The sequence below is a fragment of the Schistocerca gregaria genome, chromosome 3 (genome assembly GCF_023897955.1).
Source record: "Schistocerca gregaria isolate iqSchGreg1 chromosome 3, iqSchGreg1.2, whole genome shotgun sequence".
NCBI lineage: Eukaryota > Metazoa > Arthropoda > Insecta > Orthoptera > Acrididae > Schistocerca > Schistocerca gregaria.
In genome coordinates this window covers 882053779-882078411 of record NC_064922.1, presented here as the reverse complement: position 1 = coordinate 882078411, position 24633 = coordinate 882053779, and the positions used below count along the sequence as shown (strand labels likewise).

The 24633-nt window shown below is 38.0% G+C and overlaps 1 protein-coding gene across 1 annotated transcript in view; it reads right to left on the bottom strand.

Moving 5' to 3' along the window:
• LOC126355035 (dehydrogenase/reductase SDR family protein 7-like) overlaps positions 1–21862 on the bottom strand; it is a 33179-nt gene extending 11317 nt beyond the window's left edge. Inside the window, exons 1-3 of the mRNA XM_050005187.1 lie at positions 21598–21862; positions 6398–6541; positions 1850–2069 (exon numbers count right to left, since the gene is read on the bottom strand). Of these exons, the coding sequence (XP_049861144.1) occupies positions 1850–2069; positions 6398–6541; positions 21598–21717 (484 nt within the window). The 5' untranslated portion in view covers positions 21718–21862. The remainder of the gene's footprint in view (positions 1–1849; positions 2070–6397; positions 6542–21597) is intronic.
• Between the last annotated feature and the right edge of the window lie 2771 nt (positions 21863–24633).

Here is a 24633-nt window from a genome sequence, read left to right as displayed (position 1 = left end):
AAGCAGTGTGAAAATATCTCAAATAATAAAGTTATTGTAGAGCTGTGAAATCACTTCAATCATTTGTAATAACCCTGTATATATGTGCATATCACTATCCCATGTCCTTTGTCACCTCAGCGTATATGGATCAGTAACTTTAATAGTGGGGATGGGTGGTGTTATGAAACAGGAAGATTCTGTCCAACACCTTATCAGGACTTGTGTGAACAGCTTTGTATTTCTTTGGCCAGGGAGATTTAGAATGTTTCTACTGTTGGATTTGCAATGGTGGCACCACGTTAAGTCATGATGACCTCGTTCAGATGTAGATGACTTCGGTTCATCGAATTTCTCAAGTGTGGCTCCACAATCAATGGGCACTGCTGTAAAGATATTTTGCAGAAAATGCAATGTGCCATAAAGTCAAAATGCTGAGGAACGCTGTTGGACAGAATTACCCTGTTGCACAATAGAGCATGCCCCCAAACCGCCAACTGGAGGAAGTCTGTGCTGTAGCAATTTGCTTGTGGACACTGCAACATCCTCCGTACAGAGTGGATCATTCACTGTGCAATTTTCAAGTCTTCGGCAGTCTGAAGAAAGACATTCTTGGACACTGGTTTCAGTCGGGTGAGGAAGAGCAAGAATGAGTGCAGTTGTGAATACGTTGGCAGCCGAGAGCGTCTTACTGAACAGGAATTGATCATCTCGCCGCCAAGTGCAATAAACTTCGTAACGCATGTGATGATTACTTTTGAATGGATCAGTTCCATGGTCCTGTTGTGGAGGATATTTGGTTTTCATTTGACTGCCCCTCATATCCTTTGATGGTTGCACTCTCTGTAATCTTGTTATTTACCTTCAGTTTCGTTCTGTTAGGCTTTTTCCCTCATAAAAAACTCATACTACTGAAATTATTTACATTAAGACTTTTTTATTAATCAGTTGTGTATGTATGAGATTTATTAGCTTCCAGTCTTACTATTTTGGTATCCAAAATGTAATTTCTTTGGTACCACTGGCAAATAATATCTTTTTTTCCTTTTGAGAGAGAACAGTAATCAAATGAAATCATGAACAGTACAAAAGCCCACACATTTGCATACTGTCGGCATAGGGCTGCTATGTTTTGCAGTTATTCTCACACCATTGATGGCACTACCACCTTCAGACACCAGCAGAAGTGCTGTCTCTATTGCATCTCTTAGGTAATAATTATTAGCTCTCTCACCAATATGGTTGTCTTCCTTGCAGACTGCTAACACTGTGGCATCTTGTAAAAGTGAATCTATTAATGTACACATGGTACAGGGAAGCAATTTTGTGTGTGTGTGTGTGTGTGTGTGTGTGTGTGTGTGTGTGTGTGTGTGTGTGTGTGTGTCAGGGGGGGGGGGGGGGGGGAATTGGATAACAAAAGCATGTAGCAGATCTGTATGTCTACTGGTTTCAGATTAAGTTTAAAAGACACCTAAGTGAAACATGAGTTACTTTTGTGTTGCTATCACGAAAGTAAGTTCATCCAATATAATTAAGTTATAAGCAACACGGTGTGTCAGTTAATAAAGCAACATTTCTTCTGCACCAAGTAACACAATTTTTAAACATATAGCTCATTGTTACAAGTTTCTAGAATGCACAAGGAGTTCATATGAAATAAGCAGGTTTATAAGTTGAACACTAGAAAAACATTGTTCATATTTTATATGCAGTGAATGATCCAAAGAACAACTTATTAAAAATCATACTACTAGTGAACAATACAAGTAATAAGATGCAATGCAATACGTTTTAATGGGCTATTACTTAATGTCATAAGGCATGTGCAAATCTAATTGTGCTTTACATATTACATGCGTGATTTACATACCTTTTGTAAGTGCCACCTGCCCAAAGTAATTAATAAGCATGAGTTTGATATCAACATCAATGGATGTGGTCAGTATATTGCCCCGATAACTGATTCCTCCATTATTTATTAAAATATCAATATGACCAAAAATTTCAAGGACCTTTGCTACTTTTCCTGGTAAAGCATTCAAATCAGAAAGATCCAGGGGCAAAACAACAGGAGGATGCGTAACATCAGTCTGAAACATTCAGTTCTTGCAAGAAAATTTTTCCATTTTGTGTGTGTGTGTGTGTGTGTGTGTGTGTGTGTGTGTGTGTGTGTGTTGAGACATAATAGCAACAAATGTTATCAATCATCTATCATTTTAAACTGGATATAGCTAGCATTTAGTTCTCAAATAACTGAAAACAGTTGCTTTGCTGAAATATCAATGCTTACAATTACAGAGAAGAAGAACATAAGTAGCTGCAAGAGCAGAAAGTAGAAAACCAATGTAGGCAAAAGAAAATCCATAAGACATTACAAATAAATGTAGAATCAGAAGAGGGAAAAATATGACAAATGCTACAACATGACAAAAACAGCTTTCTCTGTACACTATGATTAGCCTATACTATTTTGTTGCCAACATTTCAACTGGTAGCTGTGACCTTACAGAAAACATGTCGTGCAACAAATTCTATTAAGCAAGAAAACGTACCAAAATCACTCGCAGTATCAGATATACATTGGCCTAAAGAGTTAGATCAATGGGTTACATGTCATAACAATAATAAAAGAAGTCATTATATGTTAAGGGACTTACAGACAACACTTAATATAACCCTCCCATTAACAACTTCAGACACACCATTGACTCTCAAATGTAGCATTCAAACAAAATACAGTTTAATAATTAAAGCAAGTAAGGAAGATCGGAGTTTAACATCCCATTGCAGTCATTAGAAATGATGTACAACTTTTGACTGTTGTGAGGATACAGATGGAAATTAGTCATATCCTTTCAAAGGAATCATTCCAGCATTATCATGGAGTGATTAAGAGAAACTATGAAAAACTTAAATCTGGATGACTGGACGCAGATTCTCGAATGATAGTCAAGTGTGCTAGTCACTGTGCCACTGACTGCAGTTTAATCATTAAATCTAGAGCATGGTGTCTATTATATAACATCTTTGATAGCCCTGATTGAACGCAGTCTTTGAACTACCAATCCAAAAACTTAACTTTACCTTTCTGTACCTTAAATGTGATCTGTTCTTGCAGATAAAATTGATTGATAACAATAAAGGTGAGAGATTCTAGTTGTACACAAATGCATGTAATCCATTTTAGCTGCATTTATAAGTCTTCAAATAGTATCAAACATCAAACTCAGCAGATAAACATTGTAATAATACAATGCTTAGAAAGAGAAGTCACCACAGTTAGATAGTTATTCATCACTCAAAACACTTTTTTAGAAACATGACTAATTCTAAAGTCCATATGAAGGTCTGTAAATTTTTGGCCATCTTGCTGAAATATACTGATTGTAAGTTGTCTACCTGTGGAGACAAACCACATAAAAACTCATCAAGACAATGGGCCACCCAAATTTAATAATAATGAATCATTATTCCCAGCTAGAAAGCACAACTGAACTTATTTTGCTAATGTGTTTGCTTTCTTCTTCTTCCATAATCTCCTCTTCTCACTATGGTTTCTGTTACATTCTTCTTACCACATTCTCTTAGATGTAACACTTCGTTTAGCTTTAAACTAACATTTGTCAATTAAAGTTTTGAAAGCACACGTATCCTGTAAAATTTTGTTTGTAATGCCTATTTCCTGAAGATCTTTTTTCAGTTTGAAGCATCCAATTGTTTCTAACTTTCACTGACAGGGCAAATAAAGAATCCTTTTAGTCAGCTTATTATCATTCATTCTGAGAATATGACCATAAAATCTTAATCATCTTTTCGTGAAAGTGTCAGACTTTTCTCCAAAATTTTGATACATCTGTTTCATCTAGATTTCATCTAGATCCAATGATGACAGTCTCTCTCATGTCTAATACTTCATGTCTGACGATTGTGGTGTAATGTTTTTAATTTTGGGTTATGGCATACTGATTTTTTACTGTACCTATTCCACAGAACTCTACAAGCTTTTTGTAATTCAGCGATTTGCTCTTTGTTTGCTTCATGATTTAATCCAGAGGGATGGACAATTTCTTCTAGTTATTTAAATTTGGATACCTGAGATATTTCACCAAACTGTGTAAATGTGGGATGTCTATGTATCAAGGATAACCTTCCATGTAGTGGGTTCTGTCATAACAAATTTTTAGTCCACTTTTAGTGGCTGTTGCATGGAGTTTTTCAAGAGAAGTAATTGCCTGTCTCTGTTTGAAAAGATCTTCTGCAATCAATTAACCATTGTAAATAAATTTTAGTTTCATGTAGTCTGCCAACAATTGTTCCTTTTATTTCTTTTTCCCATGTTCAACTTAATTACTTTTTTTTAGTAGAAGACCATACACTAAGAGGGATAATCAATCTCCCTGCTTTTATATCAAAAGGTTGGCACACATATCACCTTGTAATTCAACTTCTAAGCTGGTATCAATTAATACTTGTTTAATCTACTATCTCATCTATCTATCCACTTTAAACCGTTCTAGTGTGACATGTATCTGTTGAATTGTACGCTTTTTGAAGAGTGCAAAGGTGATCACACTTATCTGCCATTGCATATTTCTAAGACCATCTTGAGATTGAGAATTTGTTCCTGACAAGATCTGCCTTTCCTAAAACTTGCTAGATATTAGCCAATCAAATGGCCCATTTGTGATTCAACCTTTTATAGCATTATTTTTGAAACAATTTTGTGAGTAACTTGTGCCAATGAAATCTCTCTGTAAGCATTTGTATCAGTTTTATTCCCTTTCTTGTGCAATGGATGTGGTGCACAGCCATTCAATGGGGATTGCTTCCTCGAGACTAATATTTGTCAAGACATTTATAAATTTTTTGCATGAGGTTTTTACCACCTATTTCACCACATTTCTATTACTATCACATCTTCCCCCGAAGCTTTGTTGTTTTTAAGTTCATGTAATGCTGTGTAAACTTCTGTTGAGGGTTCTGATTCTGTACTTGACCCAGGTTTTTCAAAAGTGAATTTGACTCCAGGAATTCACAATTTAAAAGATCTTTAAAGTATTCACTAAGAGTTTACAATTTTCTTTATTATTTATTTCCAGAGGCCCCCGGTCATTTAAAACAAAGACTGGGTGCCTGATATGCTGATAGTGCTTCTCTAAAAATTCTATGGGAAGTCCATGGTTCATTTTTCTTTAACTCTTGTTGTATTTCTACTGATCTGCTTTTATAATAACGGCATTTTAAAGATTGAGTGATATCTGAAATCCGTTTCTGGACTGCAGTGAATTCATGGGAATTCCAGTTTTTAATTCTTTGCTCTTTGGCTCTGGCACATATATTATTCCACCACCTATGTCTATTTTTTTTTTGGGCTGGCACCGTTACTTTGGGAAACTTGTAAGAGTATCTTTACTTGTGACCAACAGAAAGATTCTTGGCTGAAGATGTTAGTGTGGAAGATGTTCAAATTTTGATTAAGAAATTCTGTATCAGATCTTTGATTTCTACTTATTACCAGTTTGGTTCTGTTTGGCTGGAATTTACAATAATAATAATAATAATAATAATAATAATAATTATTATTATTATTATTATTATTATTATTATTGTAATTATTATTATTACTACTACTACTGTGGCTAAGTTCCATCCCTGTAATGTCCCATTCTGTTCACCTTGACTCTTCACACCACAGACCTGCATGGCAGTGACCAGAGATGGATACATGTGCATGATTCAGCAGCTCTCCCTCAGTTGGAAATTGTCTGATAGACTGCAGCCAATAGCCAGAGTGGTGTGCAGTCAAGAAGGCATGCTAGTGATGCATCCCACACACAAAGAAACTAAGAATAATTAGTGGCATCACCAATGTTCCATTCCACACGACACACTCCAGCTTTGCTCATATCTCATTCCTGGCAGCTGGCAACAAAGAGACATGCTCTACAGCAGAAGCTTCTAATTTTGTTGAAAAATTGACACACTCAGAAAACTAGGCCCTCATTTGTGAAAATAATACTTGTTGAAGATGTTATCCATAACAAACACTACATGGCTAAATAGCCTCATGATGCCTAAACAAACACAAAAATCAACAAGAGATATACTATGTGGACTCTGAAGTGCAAAGATGGTCACAGCCTATCTGTTGCCAGGCTGCAAGGAGTGTTAAAGTTAGCTAGTACAGACCCCTCTGAGGTTGGGACTCTGGCATGATGCACCCCTTGCACCCAGTATAGGGCCACCTCTGCTGAAGTTTATGCTATGGACAGGTATGCCAGAACGACGCTATAGGCTGATGGGTCAAGTGGCACACCGCTGCTTGCTACTGCACATAACCCCACCACTCACCTTCTTAGTTGTACACCACTCTTTGAAACAATGTATTATGAAGTCTGTAAATATTCACTTTGCTTACACTGTGTGTAGTTAATAACATATTTTTTACTCTTCTGAGTTCATCTTCACGTCGTGCTGCAAGGACAACTCTACATCCAGCTTGGTAGAAAGCATGAGCCAGTGCCTCACCTAAGCCGGAACTAGCACCTGTTATCAGAACCACCTGCAACAGTAACATTGCAAATTGCCATGGCTGTTTTATCTCTGTGCCCTGAAAAGTTTTACAGTGTATTATCACAAAAAATGAAATCTCATTACCAAAGCCGTTTCAAAAACAAACTCCTATCAGAATCAGTAGCAGGAAAGTAGTTGGGCATGATGTTATTCGTAAAGGGTGTCGCATCTGCTGGTTGTGTGATAAATTTGACAGTAAAAGTTAACAATTGTATGTCAATGGAAGAGATGCACGACAAACCGAGCACCAAAATTTTCCTTCAGAAGTGTAGTGTATTGAAAGAACACATTGTCAAAAATGTAGAAATGCAATGAAACTGTCCACTTCCCATATCAGTGACAGATGTGTACAGCACTATTCAGGATGGCAATTTGTGACACTGTATTTTGTGACGCTGTATTTCACGCAGATTCAAAAAGTCTGGGCTGACATGTGCAATATCATTCATTTGACTTACTATATCAGAGGCAAATACAATCAAGAAAATTAATCAATTATGAAACAGAATTTCTAGTCAGTAGTTACTTTCAGGTGACAAAATGTGCAGTACTGCTCATAAATACATATAAAAGTAAGTGTGTCAAGCTTGTAGCTTTCAGAATATATGTCCATCTTTGGGTAGGAGAGATGGATAGCTTGGGGAAGATTAAAACGGATGGGCAGGTCACTCAGATCCAAGGATAACAGGATCCCATCTGTTGTCACGATACGAGTACACAAAGTGGAAGGGGCAGACATCACATTATAATCACCCATGTTATTATTCAGATTATGTAGTTTTGATTTGAAGGGTATCATACAGCTTATTTTGGCTATTCTACCACTCTTTTCCTCCACGTACATCACTGTTTCATGGTTAGTTGGTACCGTTGAGTTCACATTAGCTCAAGAGAAGCAAAACCATTTTTTTGCAATTTCTTTGCGGATTTACATTATGAGGAAATATAGATTTTTGGGTAATTATTGGTTATATTTAGTGTTTGACAGTTGGAGGAGATATTTGCTTAATTTGGCCTCACCCAGAACGCCACCATTTCTGCTTGTGTTCTGTTTGTCACAATTTTGTTTCACAATTATTTCAAAAACATTTTTGTAACAAAAATTTGTGTGGTTTTTATTATAGTTCTATGACTGACGTAATAGTTGCTATATTGAATTTTGATACGTTCACCATTTATTGGCATCATGTATAAAATTTGAAGCTCCAGTACTGAACAATTCATACTTCCCAAAATTTTATGCTAATGTTCAGGGTATGAGTACAAGGCATTATAACAATCATCCACAAAAAGTAAATCAAGCAAATCAGATAATAAATTTAAATAAATCCCATCTAAAATTCTCTCCCTTGGTACAATGCTTTATTCTCTTTACTAACATAATCTAATGGACACATAAGAATGCAATTTAAAAAAAAATTTAAAAAAAGGCACTTGGGGGAGGACAGGAAGTACATGGGATTGATTAAATAAATTGTTCAGTCAAAGTTGATCAACAATGGACTTTTTTCAAATGCCAGTACTTCAATTTCAAATTCTAATTAAATCATTTCCATTGGGAGCAATGATCTCAACAATTAGGATTACAAATAAGGTAACCAGCAATATTCTCAATAATAACTTTTGGTTAAGCATTAAGCTGCTTTCCAATCCTTCCTTCAGTCATCCATGTTCTATAGATCTCGTCAAAAAGGAGAAGCTTCACAAATGTGAAATGAGCCAAACTTACCTTTAACCAAAGATAAGTAAATCATACCTAACCTAACACACACACTGTAATAAGACTGCACTATTGCTATACTATTACTTGTACCAGTCAAATTTAAACAAGTAAATTAGAACTCTGGACTCTCACCACAATCTATTGGTTATGAACTGTAGATTAAAACTGAAGAAACTGCAAAAAGGTGGGAATATAAGGAGATGGGAGCTGGATAAAATGACTAAACCAGAGATTTTACAGGGTTTCAGGGAGACCATAAGGGAAGGCAGCAGAGGATCAAGTAGGTAAAAAGACGAGGGCCAGTAGAATTCCTTGGGTAACAGAAGAAATATTGAATTTAACTGATGAAAGGAGAAAATATAAAAATGCAGTAAATGAAGCAGGCAAAAAGGAATACAAACGTCTCAAAAATGAGATCGACAGAAAGTGGAAAATGGCTAAGCAGGGATGGCTACAGGACAAATGTAAGGATACAAAGGTGCATATCACTAGGGGTAAGATAGATACTGCCTACAGGAAAATCAAAGAGACCTTAGGAGAAAAGATAACCACTTGTATGAATATCAAGAGCTCAGATGGAAACCCTGTTCTAAGTAAAGAAGGGAAAGCAGAAAGGTGGAAGAGGTATACAGAGGGTATATACAAGGGCAATGTACTTGAGGGCAATGTTATAGAAATGGAAGAGGATGCAGATGAAATGGGAGATATGATACTGTGTGAAGAGTTTGATAGAGCACTGGAAGACCTAAGTCAAAACAAGGCTCCGGGAGTAGACAATATTCCATTAGAACTACTGACAGCCTTGGGAGAGCCAGTTCTGACAAAACTCTACCATCTGGTGAGCAAGATGTATGATACAGGCGAAATACCCTCAGACCTCAAGAAGAATATAATAATTCCAATGCCAAAGAAAGCAGGTGTGGACAGATGTGAAAATTACCGAACTATCAGTTTAATAAATCACAGCAGCAAAATACTAACACGAATTCTTTACAGACGGATGGAAAAACTGATAGAAGCCGACCTCGAGAAAGATCAGTTAGGATTCCATAGAAATGTTGGAACACATGAGGCAACGCTGACCTACCTTACAACTTATATTAGAAGAAAGATTAAGGAAAGGCAAACCTATGTTTCTAGCACTTGTAGACTTAGAAAAAGCTTTTGACAATGTTGACTGGAATACTCTCTTACAAATTCTGAAGGTGGCAGAGGTAAAATACAGGGAGCGAAAGGCTATATACAATTTGTACAGAAACCAGATGGCAGTTATATGAGTCGAGGGGCATGAAAGGGAAGCAGTGGTTGGGAAGGGAGTGAGACAGGGTTGTAGCCTCTCCCCGATATTATTAAATCTGTATATTCAGCTATCAGTGAAGGAAACAAAAGAAAAATTCAGAGTAAGTATTAAAATCCATGGAGAAGAAATAAAAACATTGAGGTTCACCGATGACATTGTAATTCTATCAGAGACAGCAAAGGACTTGGAAGAGCAGTTTAACAGAATGGATAGTGTGTTGAAAGGAGGATATAAGATGAACATCAACAAAAAGCGAAACGAGGATAATGGAATGTAGACTGGCAATGGCAAGGAAAGCGTTTCTGAAGAAGAGAAATTTTTTAACATCGAGTATAGATTTGTCAGGAAGTCATTTCTGAAAGTATTTGTATGGAGTGTAGCCATGTATGGAAGTGAAACATGGACGATAAATAGTTCAGACAAGAAGAGAATAGAAACTTTTGAAATGTGATGCTACAGAAGAATGCTGAAGATTAGATGGGTAGATCACGTAACTAATGAGGAGGTATTGAATAGAATTGGAGAGAAGAGGAGCTTGTGGCACAACTTGACTATAAGAAGGGATCAGTTGGTAGGACATGTTCCGAGGCATCAAGGGATCACCAATTTAGTACTGGAGGGCAGCGTGGAGGGTAAAAATCGGAGAGGGAGACCAAGAGATGAATACACTAAGCAGATTCAGAAGGATGTAGGTTGCAGTAAGTACTGGGAGATGATGAAGCTTGCACAGGATAGAGTAGCATGGAGAGCTGCATCAAAGCAGTCTTGGGACTGAAGACGACGACCACCACCACCACCACCACCACCACCACCACCACCACCACTACAACAACAACAAATAAGAACAGAAGTGGCAACTTTGAAAAACCAATTCTGCATTCTCAACTACACTAGATAACTGCTGTTAATTGACTATAGGTAGCTTAATTTTTACTCGATTCGAATGCTTTAATTTTAAAAACAATATTTATCTACATCTATACTTACTGAGTCTATTTATAGTAAATTACTACTTGTCCTGCAGTTTTACCATGAACACTGCTATTTGTCATACAATTAACAGAATCATTCAGTCATGATTCTAGATATTATGATAATTCGATGAAAAACTGGCTGACAATATAGGTTTTTTTTTCTAAAAACTGGCAGATTTTCCTTTTTTCTTTTGCTTTATTTTAGACATGAGTTAGTTGTTTGTCTTCCTACCAGATTACAGAATCCCACTCTCAAACCTAGACAAGGAGGCAACATCTACATGAAAATTATTTTTATTGTGATTCATTCAGCTAAAACTTATTTTTAATGTCAACATCAAAAACATCTTTAATGTAATAAGAATTTAATGAAAAATTCCAGAATCTTTAAAAAGACTTCATTACTTGCTTTACAAAGCATCCTTACTGTTTGTTTCTGGTGAATACACTTTCTTTACTTTAGGTGGACTGCCTCCAGAAGATAATTCCAAAATACAACAGAGTGAAAATATGCTAAATAAGTCAATACTCATGTTTTTAAGTTGACACAATGAGAGTTGATTGTAAGAACAAAACACACTAAACTGAGCTTCTTGATTAGTGGATATCTGTGTGTTAACTATTTCAGTTTGTTATCTAACTGGGCACCCCAAGAAATATTACATGCAGTTTCATTTAGTACATGTCCACCAACACCTACTTCTAGTGCTGACATGTTATTATAGCTTCTGTGAAATTGCATTACTTGAGTTTTTTGTCATATTATCAAAAACTATTAGGCTATACCACTTCTGGACATGTACAGCTATCATATGAGTTGACTGTTAAGACAAAGTTTGGACCATTGTGTTATCAGCAAACATTATCATTTTTAACCATCCTTCTAAGTGATTGGAAGATTATTAATGTAGGTTAAGAACAAGAGTGGCCACAGTATGGATCATTGAGAGATCTCTTGTGTTATATTTCCCATTCTGAGGTTACTTTCTTGCCTATGAGACCATTAATAAGGCCCATTTCCCTCTGTCCTGAGGCAAGACTTAACAAAACACAAGACTGCATAAAATTTTACACATAAATATGTGCAAAATATTGACACATGTAAGTTGTAATATTACATCTACACTGGTAGCTTTCTTACTGACAGATTTATCTTGACTGTAACAAAATAAATGATATTTCATCTAAGTATAAGAGCTGTATGTACAGACAGACACAAGAGAGAAATTTCTGAAAAGTGGTAAAATAACCAAAAATCCAGTATATGTGTAAGAAAACAGAATCACATGTCTACGTCACAAAGCACACACAACCACACACATTAATTAATGTGAGTACATTAGTAAAAGACTTTTAGATTTATCCAGAAATATTCCGATAATTATATATTGTTTAGTAGAGGGATTACGAGGCAGAACTTTGAAACCTGATCAGATTCCAAATATTCATGAATGTCATAGAAGCTGTGGATGATTAGTAGATCTTTTAGTTCTATTATAAATGTACTATAGTCTGGTGTTCCATTACTTTCATGTGACAATGCAGCTCTCCATGCTACTCTATCCTGTGCAAGCTTCTTCATCTCCCAGTACCTACTGCAACCTACATCCTTCTGAATCTGCTTAGTGTACTCATCTCTCGGTCTCCCTCTACGATTTTTACCCTCCACACTGCCCTCCAATGCTAAATTTGTGATCCCTTGATGCCTCAAAACATGTCCTACCAACCGATCCCTTCTTCTAGTCAAGTTGTGCCACAAACTTCTCTTCTCCCCAATCCTATTCAATACCTCCTCATTAGTTACGTGATCTATCCACCTTATCTTCAGTATTCTTCTGTAGCACCACATTTTGAAAGCTTCTATTCTCTTCTTGTCCAAACTAGTTATTGTCCATGTTTCACTTCCATACATGGCTACACTCCAAACAAATATTTTCAGAAATGACTTCCTGACACTTAAATCTATATTCGATGTTAACAAATTTCTCTTCTTCAGAAACGCTTTCCTTGCCATTGCCAGTCTACATTTTATATCCTCTCTACTTCGACCATCATCAGTTATTTTACTTCCTAAATAGCAAAACTCCTTTACTACTTTAAGTGTCTCATTTCCTAATCTAATTCCCTCAGCATCACCCGATTTAATTGGACTACATTCCATTATCCTCGTTTTGCTTTTGTTGATGTTCATCTTATATCCTCCTTTCAAGACACTGTCCATACCGTTCAACTGCTCTTCCAAGTCCTTTGCCGTCTCTGACAGAATTACAATGTCATCGGCGAACCTCAAAGTTTTTATTTCTTCTCCATGAATTTTAATACCTACTCAAAATTTTTCTTTTGTTTCCTTTACTGCTTGCTCAATATACAGATTGAATAACATCGGGGAGAGGCTACAACCCTGTCTCACTCCTTTTCCAACCACTGCTTCCCTTTCATGCCCCTCGACTCTTATGACTGCCATCTGGTTTCTGTACAAATTGTAAATAGCCTTTCGCTCCCTGTATTTTACCCCTGCCACCTTTAGAATTTGAAAAAGAGTATTCCAGTCAACATTGTCAAAAGCTTTCTCTAAGTCTACAAATGCTAGAAACGTAGGTTTGCCTTTTCTTAATCTTTCTTCTAAGATAAGTCGTAAGGTCAGTATTGCCTCACGTGTTCCAACATTTCGACGGAATACAAACTGATCCTCCCCGAGGTCCGCATCTACCAGTTTTTCCATTCGTCTGTAAAGAATTTGCGTTAGTATTTTGCAGCTGTGACTTATTAAACTGATAGTTCGGTAATTTTCACATCTGTCAGCACCTGCTTTCTTTGGGATTAGAATTATTATATTCTTCTTGAAGTCTGAGGGTATTTCGCCTGTCTCATACATCTTGCTCACCAGCTGGTAGAGTTTTGTCATGACTGGCTCTCCCAAGGCCGTCAGTAGTTCTAATGGAATGTTGTCTACTCCGGGGGCCTTGTTTCGACTCAGGTCTTTCAGTGCTCTGTCAAACTCTTCACGCAGTATCGTATCACCAATTTCGCCTTCATCTACATCCTCTTCCATTTCCATAATATTGTCCTCAAGTACATCACCCTTGTATAAACCTTCTATATACTCCTTCCATCTTTCTGCCTTCCCTTCTTTGCTTAGAACTGGGTTGCCATCTGAGCTCTTGATATTATACTGTCCCAATAGATTTGTTAATGCAAGTCCCTAAAAAAGCCACTCCTATTCCATGTTTCATAATTATGAACTTCACTGTTCAAAGTTGAGTACTCTCAATGAGTCTTACTGAAACTGGAAATTGGAGATATAAATATACTGACAGGGTCAACAGTATACAAGCAGCTCTCCCCCTCAACGCTTCGCCGCTTTACTACACCTATATAGGTACAGCACACATGATTTAAGCAACATTCCACTCAAGATATTAACATATCACTAAAACCTCAGTGTTAAAACAGGCAACAGTTTCATACAGAAGACTACTTGGAAAGAGACACAAAAAATGAAATAAGATGAAATTAAAGAAAATTTTTTAACTGATACTAAAATAATTACAAAAAGGAAAATGGGCACCACCATTACCCCCTTTCAACATAATCACAGACCAACAATCCATATCAAAAAAATGAACCAAAGAAATAAGACACTTCAAAAGGCACATAGACGATACAGCATCTAAATATTATTCAAATATTTACACTGTGAGACACACTTCAGTCTCTCATATTCATCTACATAAATTTGGGAAGTACTACTGTAATGTTCAAAGCTCACATCTTCAGTAGTCTTTTTTTGTGCCTGTCTCACCTACATGGTGAGCAACAATCTATCCTCCTCGTAATACTGTCTTTGAATATAACTAACAGTCATAGCTTTTACAGTTCTTTCTTGGCTACGGGGTCCTTTTCTGGGAATCGAAGGCACAAAATCAACACTTCTTTTTATTGCAGAAAAGGGTAACAAGAATAATAATAGAAGCAGTTGTATGACTCGCTGAAAAGAACTATTTAAAAAAACTAGGTATCCTTACAGCACTAAGTGAGTCCACCTAAAAATCTGTGGTACAAATCGAGAAAAACATTACTAAGTACTTCAAAACTAGTACTACACAATTGTGGAACAACACACAGTTTGGAGTTCTATTTAGTAATGAAAAGCAAACATTTCCTGGCATTACAGAATCATCTGATTCTGATTCTGTGTGTGTGTGTGTGTTTTTTTTCCAATGAAGGTTTGGTTGGCTGAAAGCTCACCCTCTGACAATCTGTGTGTTGTGCCTATCTGCAACTCCCAATCTTCGCTATTGGTGAGTAGCAACTATCCTTTTCATAATATTGTTACATTAATTGCAACGATGTGGAATGAGTCAGTTTACATTCACATTATTCTTTCATATGCACGCTACACGCTGACCATCTGTAAGGACGTTTTTTAAAAAAATCCCGATGTAAATAAGTTATTCCTATCCATCATCTTTTACACATAACAGGAATAGAAACAATACTGCAGAATAGAAGGTGTTGTCAAGGGTAGGTATTTTTCACTTTGTTTTCAAATGTGACTTTCCTGTCTGACATTTTATATCAATGGGTAGGCTAACGCGCAAGTTCCACTGAGGCACTGGCAATCATCAGCTGATGATGCCGACTTGATGTTTTTTTTACAGTCTATGCTCCATGATGTCAGGAAACTTTGTGATAGGTGTAACGGAGATATGATAGCTAAGCTGTTACTTCTGAATGGGCAGCTTGATGAAGCCCAGGAGGACACGTTAGAATTCTCCATATCATGGGCTTCATCCATTTCTTCAAACACAGTCTACCCTACAGAGAGACCATCATCCACAGCTACACCATCAATGGAGACTGATCCAGTAACATTTCTTCAGAATACAACTCAAGCCAAGTCAAACTACTTTGCACCAATGACCACTTGTATAAATATTATCACAGTTTATTAATTTGTAATAATTATTTATATATGTATCACAATGAATAAAGTACCACACTATGTGGTCTTGCAAGAAAAACACTTTTCATGGTGGTATTTTTGATATTCCCACACTTTCACCAATTTGTTTTATTGTAATGAGTAGCTTTTCAATAGGAGAAATACCAAATCAAAAATTAGTATCCTGCTCCATCAGAGTAGCTGATACTAATTGCTCAAAAAACTTTCTGGATTATTTCTGTACAATGTTTCGATGCGAGATGCCTTTAATAGGTTCCACAACGAAACATTGTCTCGAAATTTGGTAGAAAATCCGAAGAAATTCTGGTCGTATGTAAAGTACACAAGCGGCAAGACGCAGTCAATACCTTCGCTGCGCAGTGCCGATGGTACTGTTATCGACGACTGTGCCGCTAAAGCGGAGTTATTGAACGCAGTTTTCCGAAATTCCTTCACCAGGGAAGACGAATGGAATATTCCAGAATTTGAAACATGAACATCTGCCACCATGAGTTTCTTAGAAATAGATACCTTAGGGGTTGCGAAGCAACTCAAATCGCTTGATACGGGCAAGTCTTCAGGTCCAGATTGTATACCGATTAGGTTCCTTTCAGATTACGCTGATACTATAGCTCCCTACTTAGCACTCATATACAACCGCTCGCTCACCGATAGATCTGTACCTACAGATTGGAAAATTGCGCAGGTCGCACCAGTGTTCAAGAAGGGTAGTAGGAGTAATCCATTTAACTACAGACCTATATCATTGACGTCGGTTTGCAGTAGGGTTTTGGAGCATATACTGTATTCAAACATTATGAATCACCTCGAAGGGAACGATCTATTGACACGTAATCAGCATGGCTTCAGAAAACATCGCTCTTGTGCAACACAGCTAGCTCTTTATTCGCACGAAGTAATGGCCGCTATCGACAGGGGATCTCAAGTTGATTCCGTATTTCTAGATTTCCGGAAAGCTTTTGACACCGTTCCTCACAAGCGACTTCTAATCAAGCTGCGGAGGTACGGGGTATCGTCTCAGTTGTGTGACTGGATTCGTGATTTCCTGTCAGGAAGGTCGCAGTTCGTAGTAATAGACGGCAAATCATCGAGTAAAACTGAAGTGATATCAGGTGTTCCCCAGGGAAGCGTCCTGGGACCTCTACTGTTCCTGATCTATATAAATGACCTGGGTGACAATCTGAGCAGTTCTCTTAGACTGTTCGCAGATGATGCTGTAATTTACCGTCTAGTAAGGTCATCCAAAGACCAGTATCAGCTGCAAAGCGATTTAGAAAAGATTGCTGCATGGTGTGTCAGGTGGCAGTTGACGCTAAATAACGAAAAGTGTGAGATGATCCACATGAGTTCCAAAAGAAATCCGTTGGAATTCGATTACTCGATAAATAGTACAATTCTCAAGGCTGTCAATTCAACTAGGTACTTGGGTGTTAAAATTACGAACAACTTCAGTTGGAAGGACCACATAGATAATATTGTCGGGAAGGCGAGCCAAAGGTTGCGTTTCATTGGCAGGACACTAAGAAGATGCAACAAGTCCACTAAAGAGACAGCTTACACTACACTCGTTCGTCCTCTGTTAGAATATTGCTGCGCGGTGTGGGATCCTTACCAGGTGGGATTGACGGAGGACATCGAAAGGGTGCAAAAAAAGGGCAGCTCGTTTTGTATTATCGCGTTATAGGGGAGAGAGTGTGGCAGATATGATACACGAGTTGGGATGGAAGTCATTACAGCATAGACGTTTTTCGTCGCGGCGAGACCTTTTTACGAAATTTCAGTCACCAACTTTCTCTTCCGAATGCGAAAATATTTTGTTGAGCCCAACCTACATACGTAGGAATGATCATCAAAGTAAAATAAGAGAAATCAGAGCTCGAACAGAAAGGTTTAGGTGTTCGTTTTTCCCGCTCGCTGTTCGGGAGTGGAATAGTAGAGAAATAGTATGATTGTGGTTCGATGAACCCTCTGCCAAGCACTTAAATGTGAATTGCAGAGTAGTCATGTAGATGTAGATGTAGATGAATGTGTTCATACTGAGAGATCGCACAAGAAACCTCAGACAAACTATGTTTGATATTTATAACATTGTATGGTTGCCCCCAGTACTTCATCCTCTTTTTTCAGTTTTTTGAGCTTTAAATAATGAAACACCACAAGAATGAAACACCTATTTAGCAGAGGTCACAACTAACTGAAACAAACCTGATTCATACTGTCTCTGTCTTATCACAAGTCCCATTACGTATCATGGCCCCGTGTGAACATGAGTGTCAAACCAATTCATGTCATGTTACTTGACCTTTATTGCAACATTTTGTATCACATATACCGCCTCAACGAAAACTATGAGTAATTACAAATTTTATTCATTGTGCACCCCATCTGTGTTAAAGACAATATCAATGTAGAATAATGAGACTTTTTTATGGCATTGTAGCTAAATATGCAAATCAGTTCTTTTTGAAATGTTGTAGGTTATTTACAACAAACTTCATGAGGAAATAAATATAATAAAGCACAAATTAAAATGCCTAAGGTTTTAATCAGAGTATTATCATGGATGAGTACCACATATTATTTTTAAAGCACATTCTTGAGCAAATACAACTTTCTTTCTTATAGATGATTTACCCCAAAACACAAACCCATGTGAAATTATTGAATGATACTATGAAAAACAGATTAACTTACGTGTATCTCCCCAAGATTTGCAATGATTCAAAGAGCATATGTAGTTGAACTAAGTTTCAGGGCTTCCAAAACATTTTTTCCTATTGAAATTCTTATCAATAAGGACACCTAAAAATTTTGAAGTTTCCACTATGTATTTGGCTAATGATTGACTTCTCAGTTGATGCAACAGGCATTGCACTCATGTGATTTCAGTTCATTCAGCAGCTGCCTGCTCAACTCGCACAGGTCAAAGGACTGATCATGGTGCTGTAAAATCTCCACAAAACACTCAGCGGCATGTGAAGTTTCTATTCCAGTTTCATCCAGGTCACCCTTCATGCCATAATTGCCATCTAGTCTAGCTGTTGCCTGCTCCACTTACAGTACTATGACCAACTGATCATCTTTGTCAAAATTCTCACACAAATTCCCTATACCCTCTGTCACCTGGCTTAAAACTAGCATTTTGGTTCACAACACTTGTGACCTTGTACCTAGTTTTTAATTCTTCCTGTACCACCTGGCCTGCATCCCTGCTGTGGCTATTTTTAGTAGCAAGACTTTTCTTTCTAATCTTTTATGTTACTTACCTACACTTAGTTTCTTTGTTAGAAGTCTCCTGCACCCTACTGTGCCATACAGCTGGCTACAACTCTACCTTCCTACTTAAGGTAACAAGTCAAACTTATTTGATACTGTGAGCCACATGTAGTTCATGAGCTGTTCTCCTCTCACCAGTTACTTGATATCTTTACTCATTTCTTATAGTGTTTTTGTACCTTCACACTATCTACCCCATATCCTGCCTGAAGGCATGGTAAAAGAGCTCTTACAGTGCTGGCTGTTTTTTCTGTTGTCTGCTTCTGTTGGTAATAGTTCATATGAAGAATCATGGTAAGTCTACAACAGGAAATCATATAATGGGATGTAGGTAGCCAAGGAGATTCTCATTCATAATTTCATATGGTTCGAAAATTAAGTTAGTTGGTTTTTGTCATGCAAGTTTAAACATGTTTAAAATTTTCAGCAAAATGGAAAAAAGGACATACAAATAGGTTGCTGTGATGACAAACATATCTCACACTACACTGCACACCAATTATAATGACAATCTTATTTGCAGATTGAGATTTGTTAGTTTCGGCAACTTTCAACCAAATTGTCACAGTCCACCCTGACCTACGCCTCACACTTTGCTTCAGGTCAGTTTTTCAGCACATCTTTTTTTTTTCCAGTCACAAAAAACAATAAGCAACCTTAAAATTAGTAACAACCAGATCAGTAAAAATTGTTCTGGTATTCTCTGTACCGAAAACAAATTTGCATTGACTGCTGAATGAATTAATTAAATTCAGTTTCTCATTGGCTAATGTATACTATCAACCAATCAACTTCAGACAGTGTCAATGGGCTGCCAACACCCACATACAATGTAAGAGCCACAAATGACGCAAGTGCACAAATCTTTATTCCCATTTAGTGATTCTAAACATCCTACACTAGATTGCACCCCAACTTCAACATATCCTCTGCAAATATGAGATGTTTCAAAGATGCTTCATCTTAGTGATATCCCACAATACATTCATATTACAAGCCTAAGGTGACAGGTGGTACTGCAGTTTTCAGTTGACCCATGATCACAATTAAACGCTTTGAAAAATGATATATGATCCCCTGAGGAATAATCTGATCTCCCAAGAAACCCCCAACCTTTTAGGAAAAGGGACACTTTATCAGCACAGATTGACTGTATTTGGCTTTCTCCTGAACTCAACATATCACAGGGGGAATGCTGACTAGTTTTTCAGACAAGTTGAGAGGAGGCCATGGAGCTGTCCAGGGGGTGCAATTGAATGTTAATGGGTCTGGGGTCAATTGTAACAATAGGCAAGTGGAGTTAAAGGCACAAAGCAGCATGTTTGTGGTCCAGGAGCCAGCAGCGGGTATCTTTTGTGTGTGGAGTGTAGAACTATGTTTTGTATTGTAAGTTATCTGGTGAATATTGTATGTAAAGCAAAGAACATTGTGCAACAAGGATCAACCTGATGAGGCACTTTATTATGATGACAAATCATATAATAGTAAGATGATCACTAGACAAATAAATCAGATTAATAACGTAATACCAATTCCCCATAAACATTAGCCGAAACAGTGGCACAAGCCAACACCCAACTGCGAGCTCACCTGTAAGATATTTAACCCAACAAAAACAAGACTTGTGACTTTACTACGCTTCCCTCCCAGTTTTGAACATGTTACTAATTACAACACTACACACTTTCCTACAAAAACCAAACCAGCGAGTCCCAGACTTCTTACTGACATCAACCCCATGACACAAAAACCACACACTCTGCATTATATAATACAAAACACAAACGTGAAATTTTATCTAAAATAAATTATGAACTCTCAAAACCATGTACTCTTCCTAAATGAACACAAAATGCAGTCAATCTGCCAAAGCCACATAAATCCATCACTATTACTATATTATCAAATTACCACATTTAACATGTCATCTTTCCCTCAATGAACCTGTGTTATTTTTAAAAACACCACAATTCTTGTTTGTCACTACAAGCTTAGGTTAACAAGCCCTTGTGCCTAGTTTTGTCATCAGTGTGTAACAGACAGCGACTTTCAGTTGCATACTATTGAAATGCACACACAGTCCTTAGCTTCAGTTTTGAGGAATTCTAAACACTGATGAGGCATCATTATTCCAGATTTAAAAATCTGAATTAAAGCTTTCCCACTGACATCACTAGGTAGACTGCAACTGAGCACAATGAAATTTACAGCAAAATGTTGCAGTTGCATTAGATAGAATTGACTCATACAGCAAGATACTTGCATCATTATAGTTTTAATAAAGTTAACTAATATTTGCAGAGTCCAATATCAACTGCTGGCATATCATAAAGAGCCATGTTCTGCACCTCAGACTAGTTAATGTTTTTACCCTGAAATTTATGGCATCCTTCAAGTTATAATTTGAAGATTAATTTTCTGTGCCGTCTTCCACAGACAACTGTAGAAGTACTTTAAACCAGTACTTATATTATTGAACACAACTGATAAATGATATACTAAATGGGTAATATACGATATTATAAAGGTCTGGGACTTTTCTCTTTTTGAAAGAAGTTACTTAACTTATTGGAATACATGAACGCTATATGCACATTAAAATATGTACAAAATGGAAAAGGTTTCATTGTCCGGGTAACATCGTTAAGGACATACGTTACAAATGACATTTATATTGCCACACTGGGCGCTGTGTAGTGTCTCACGAACAATGAGGTAACATCAAACATATAAACAACTGTGCGATCTCATTGAGGTCTTAAATAATTGGTTCTACAATAAATTTTGTAACTGTCTCCAACTCAACCTTGTCTTTCAATCTGTATTTCAGTCGACGCCTCTGTAAAGACTTGTATGCTGCATATATTCTGAATGGTAACAGAGTAACCGTAGCGCATATTGTCACCAGCGTTCGCCACATAGACATTTCTCTTCTATCAGTTGCAGTACTTTTCGTTGTATAGGCTCTTGGTTTCTTAAACCGTTACATGTTCTCCTTCAGTTCTAATTCCTCCGTGCCGCTTCTACCCCCACCACGTTTCTACTGTTGCTTTCAGCTTTGACAGATCACAAAAGTATCGAGGTATCGAAACTTGTTTAATATCGCAAGGTTAGTCGGTACACGGTACCGGCTATGATCGATATAGATCGATTACGAAAGCGCAATGGGACTACGTTTACAACTGACACACCTTTTTTTTTATTATTTATTTATTTCATGTTCCATAGATCTCGTATTGTGATCACGTCACATGAGATGTGGAACGAGTCAAACATTCAAAACAACAAACATTCAAAACAACAAACATTCAAAACAACAAACATTCAAAACAGCAAACATACAAAACAACAAACATACAAAACAACAAACATACAAAACAACAAACATACAAAACAACAAACATACAAAACAACAAACATACAAAACAACAAACATACAAAACAACAAACATACAAAACAACAAACATACAAAACAACAAACATACAAAACAACAAACATACAAAACAACAAACATACAAAACAACAAACATACAAAACAACAAACATACAAAAAGATACAAAACAGTCTTCATTAAATATATAAAAATTTCTACATAACTGCATATAGTTAATACAAAGTTTAGAGGAAAAACAGATATTGTACATATAACAGCAGATTTCTTTGAGTGTTAATACAAAATTTCATGTTTTAATTTGGAGAAAAATTGCGCGCACATTTCTTTGTTAACAAGAGGGATAATTCTATCTATATGCTATTTCCCTTTTTGTATCTTAAAAGTCTTCTAATGTATAACAGACATATTTAACAAATATTCCTTTAGTTTTGCTTTAAAAAGAGATTCATTTTCTCCTAAACATTTTATCTGGTCAGGAAGACAGTTAAAAATTACTGTTCCTGACTGTTTGACACCTCTCTGAACAACTGTCAGGTTCTTAAGTTCACAATGAGGACTTTCTTTCCCTCTTGTATTATATTTGTGATAGTTCTTATTTGATATAAATTGTGCAGGGTTCTTAGTTACAAAACACATCAGCGAATACATGTACTGCGATACAGTGGTCATTATTTTCAGCTTTTTGAAAAGGGTACAGCATGATATCCTAGGGTTTTTTTGGTTGGTTGGTTTGTGGGATTAAAGGGACCAGACTACTATGGTCATCGGTCCCTTGTTCCATAAAAACAAACCACCCAAAGAGAATAAAAAACGAACAACAGGAAAGACAGCAGACGAAACAGGACATGAAATACTCTGACAGAGACCAGACAAAACAAATTAAAACACACAGTGTGACGGTGGTTGGCCGACTGTAGAGAAAAAGAGGAAAAGCCAACCACCAAGAACACTTTAAAAACTCAGTTTAAAATCAGAGGCTAAAAGCCAGAATCAACACTTAAAAAAAAAAACCACACCGATTAAAGGATAAAAACCCCCTGCCCGAATAAAACACAAAACCAAGTCCACCATGGCAGAGTCATCTGATAAAAGAGCAGAGAGCGTGTCAGGCATTGCAAAAGTCTGCCTGAGCACGGTTAAAAGGGCGCATTCCGACAGAATATGGAGCACCATCAAGGACGCCCCCACAACGACAAAGAGGGGGATCCTCACGACACAGTAAATAACTGTGTGTGAGTCGGGTGTGGGCAATGCGGAGCCGACAAAGGACGACTGAGTCCCTGTGGTTGGCTCGCATGGATGACCACCACACAGTAGTCGTGTCCTTGACGGCACGGAGTTTGTTAGGGGTGGTCAAACCGCGCCATTCAGCATCCCAAAACGAGAGAACTTTGCGGCGTAAGACTGCCCGCAAATCAGCCACCAGGAGGCCAATCTCCAGAGATGGTGCACTGGTGGCCTCTTTCGCCAGGCGGTCAACAGTTTCATTGCCGGGTATACCAACACGGCCTGGGGTCCAAACAAAGACCACAGGCCTGCCACTACAGACGAGAGTATGCAGGGACTCTTGGATAGCCATCACCAGACGAGAACGAGGGAAACACTGGTCGAGAGCTCGTAAACCACTCAGGGGATCACTACAGATAACGAAGGACTCACCTGAGAAGGAGTGGATATACTCTAGGGCACGAAAGATGGCGACCAGCTCAGCAGTGTAAACACTGCAGCCAGCCGGCAACGAACGTTGTTCAGAATGGTCCCCTAGAGTTAGTTCATAACCGACTAGACCAGCAACGATCGAACCATCGGTGTAGACAACGCCAGAGCCCTGATACGTGGCCAGGGTGGAATAAAAGCGGCGTCGGAATGACTCTGGAGGGACTGAGACCTTCGGGCCCTGTGCCAAGTCGAGCCGAAGGCAAGGGTGAGACACACACCACGGGGGTGTACGCAGAGCGGCCCGGAAAGGAGGTGGAACAGGGAAACACCCAAGCCAGGAAAGAAGCTGTTTGACATGTACGGCGATCGGACAACCCAACCGGGGCCGACGTTCTGGCAGATGAACGACTGACCGCGGGAAGAGGACACGATAATTTTGATGCCCGGGCAAGCTAAAAACATGGGCAGCATAAGCAGCCAGTAATTGTTGGCGTCGTAACCACAGTGGAGGGACACCTGCCTCCACAAGTATGCTGTCCACAGGGCTGGTTCGGAAGGCACCAGTGGCAAGGCGTATCCCGCTGTGGAGGATTGGGTCCAGCACCCGCAATGCAGATGGGGATACTGAGCCATAAGCCAGACTCCCGTAGTCCAGACGGGACTGGATTAATGCCTGGTAAGGCCGTAGGAGAGTAGATCGGTCGGCGCCCCACCTGGTGTGGCTCAGGCATCGCATAGCATTTAGATGCCGCCAACACGCCTGTTTAAGCTGCCAAATATGAGGCA